The following is a 971-nucleotide window of genomic DNA, read 5'->3' as shown; positions in this document are numbered from 1 at the left end:
AAAACATCTAGGGTATTATACCGTGGTGCCAGAGGAGCATCGTGCCGGGCTAATAGGAGATGTTATACCTGGTAGTGCAGACGTTTATACGTATGGAGATGTTAAGGAATGGGCATTGGACGACGAACGCAACAGACAACTTAATAGAGATGGTAAAAAACAGTTTCAGATGGATGTGCGTGATATTGAGAAAGGTGAGTATGTTCAGCAACAGAGAAACAAACAGTATAAAGAACAACAAACTGCTGAAAAGGAGCGTAAAGAGGTTACACGTCAAGCTGAGAGACTGGATGAACAGCAAACACTTAAAGATCGTATAGCTAATGCTTCACTGAAAGCAGAAGCACTGAAAGCCGAAAATACAGCGAAGCGAGATGTGGAAACCGATAAAACTTTATCTATGGTAGACGCCACTCCAGATACGGAAATTGTGCCTGATGAAACTGGAATTTTTAATACAGCAGGTAATATGAATGCTGAGGAAGTTGATACGAAGGAGGTGGTGCAACTACATCAGCCTTTTACTGATGACCTTGTATCTACAGTATCTGCTATTGATGGTGATGTCAATATGGAATATGGTGATCCTGATGACAGTGTTTACAGTCATAACAGTTTACGTAGATCATCTAGTTCCCCTACTCTGGAACATTTACACCGACCTAGTGTGCGTGATACTGGTGATGGTGTTATAGTTGGTCAAAGACCTCAAACATTTGTATCGCATATGGATATGATATCAGGACCAGCGGCGACACGAGCACCAGGGAGCAAAGTTAGACTTGATACGCCTACTCCTGTTAAGGGAAGGATATTAAGATTACCAGCGAAGACAAGTTCGGATAACTTGAAGACAGTATTAAGCCGTCTGATTCCGACAGCAAAAGAGTATGAATATATACGAGGTAAAAACCCACCCAATGGTCGGGAGCCAATAGGGCAGTACATGGTCGACGGTCGCTTGCATGACG

The 971-nt window shown here is 42.8% G+C and overlaps 1 protein-coding gene across 1 annotated transcript; it reads left to right on the top strand.

Moving 5' to 3' along the window:
* Nucleotides 1-169: 169 nt before the first annotated feature.
* On the top strand, nucleotides 170-971 carry SARC_17267 (hypothetical protein; the record flags this gene model as incomplete). Its single annotated transcript, XM_014288637.1, has 1 exon — nucleotides 170-971. A coding segment is annotated over one exon (802 nt), but the record flags the coding sequence as incomplete, so codon positions are not given.

This window comes from Sphaeroforma arctica, assembly GCF_001186125.1.
Source record: "Sphaeroforma arctica JP610 unplaced genomic scaffold supercont1.10218, whole genome shotgun sequence".
NCBI lineage: Eukaryota > Ichthyosporea > Ichthyophonida > Sphaeroforma > Sphaeroforma arctica.
This window is presented reverse-complemented; position numbering and strand designations above follow the sequence as displayed.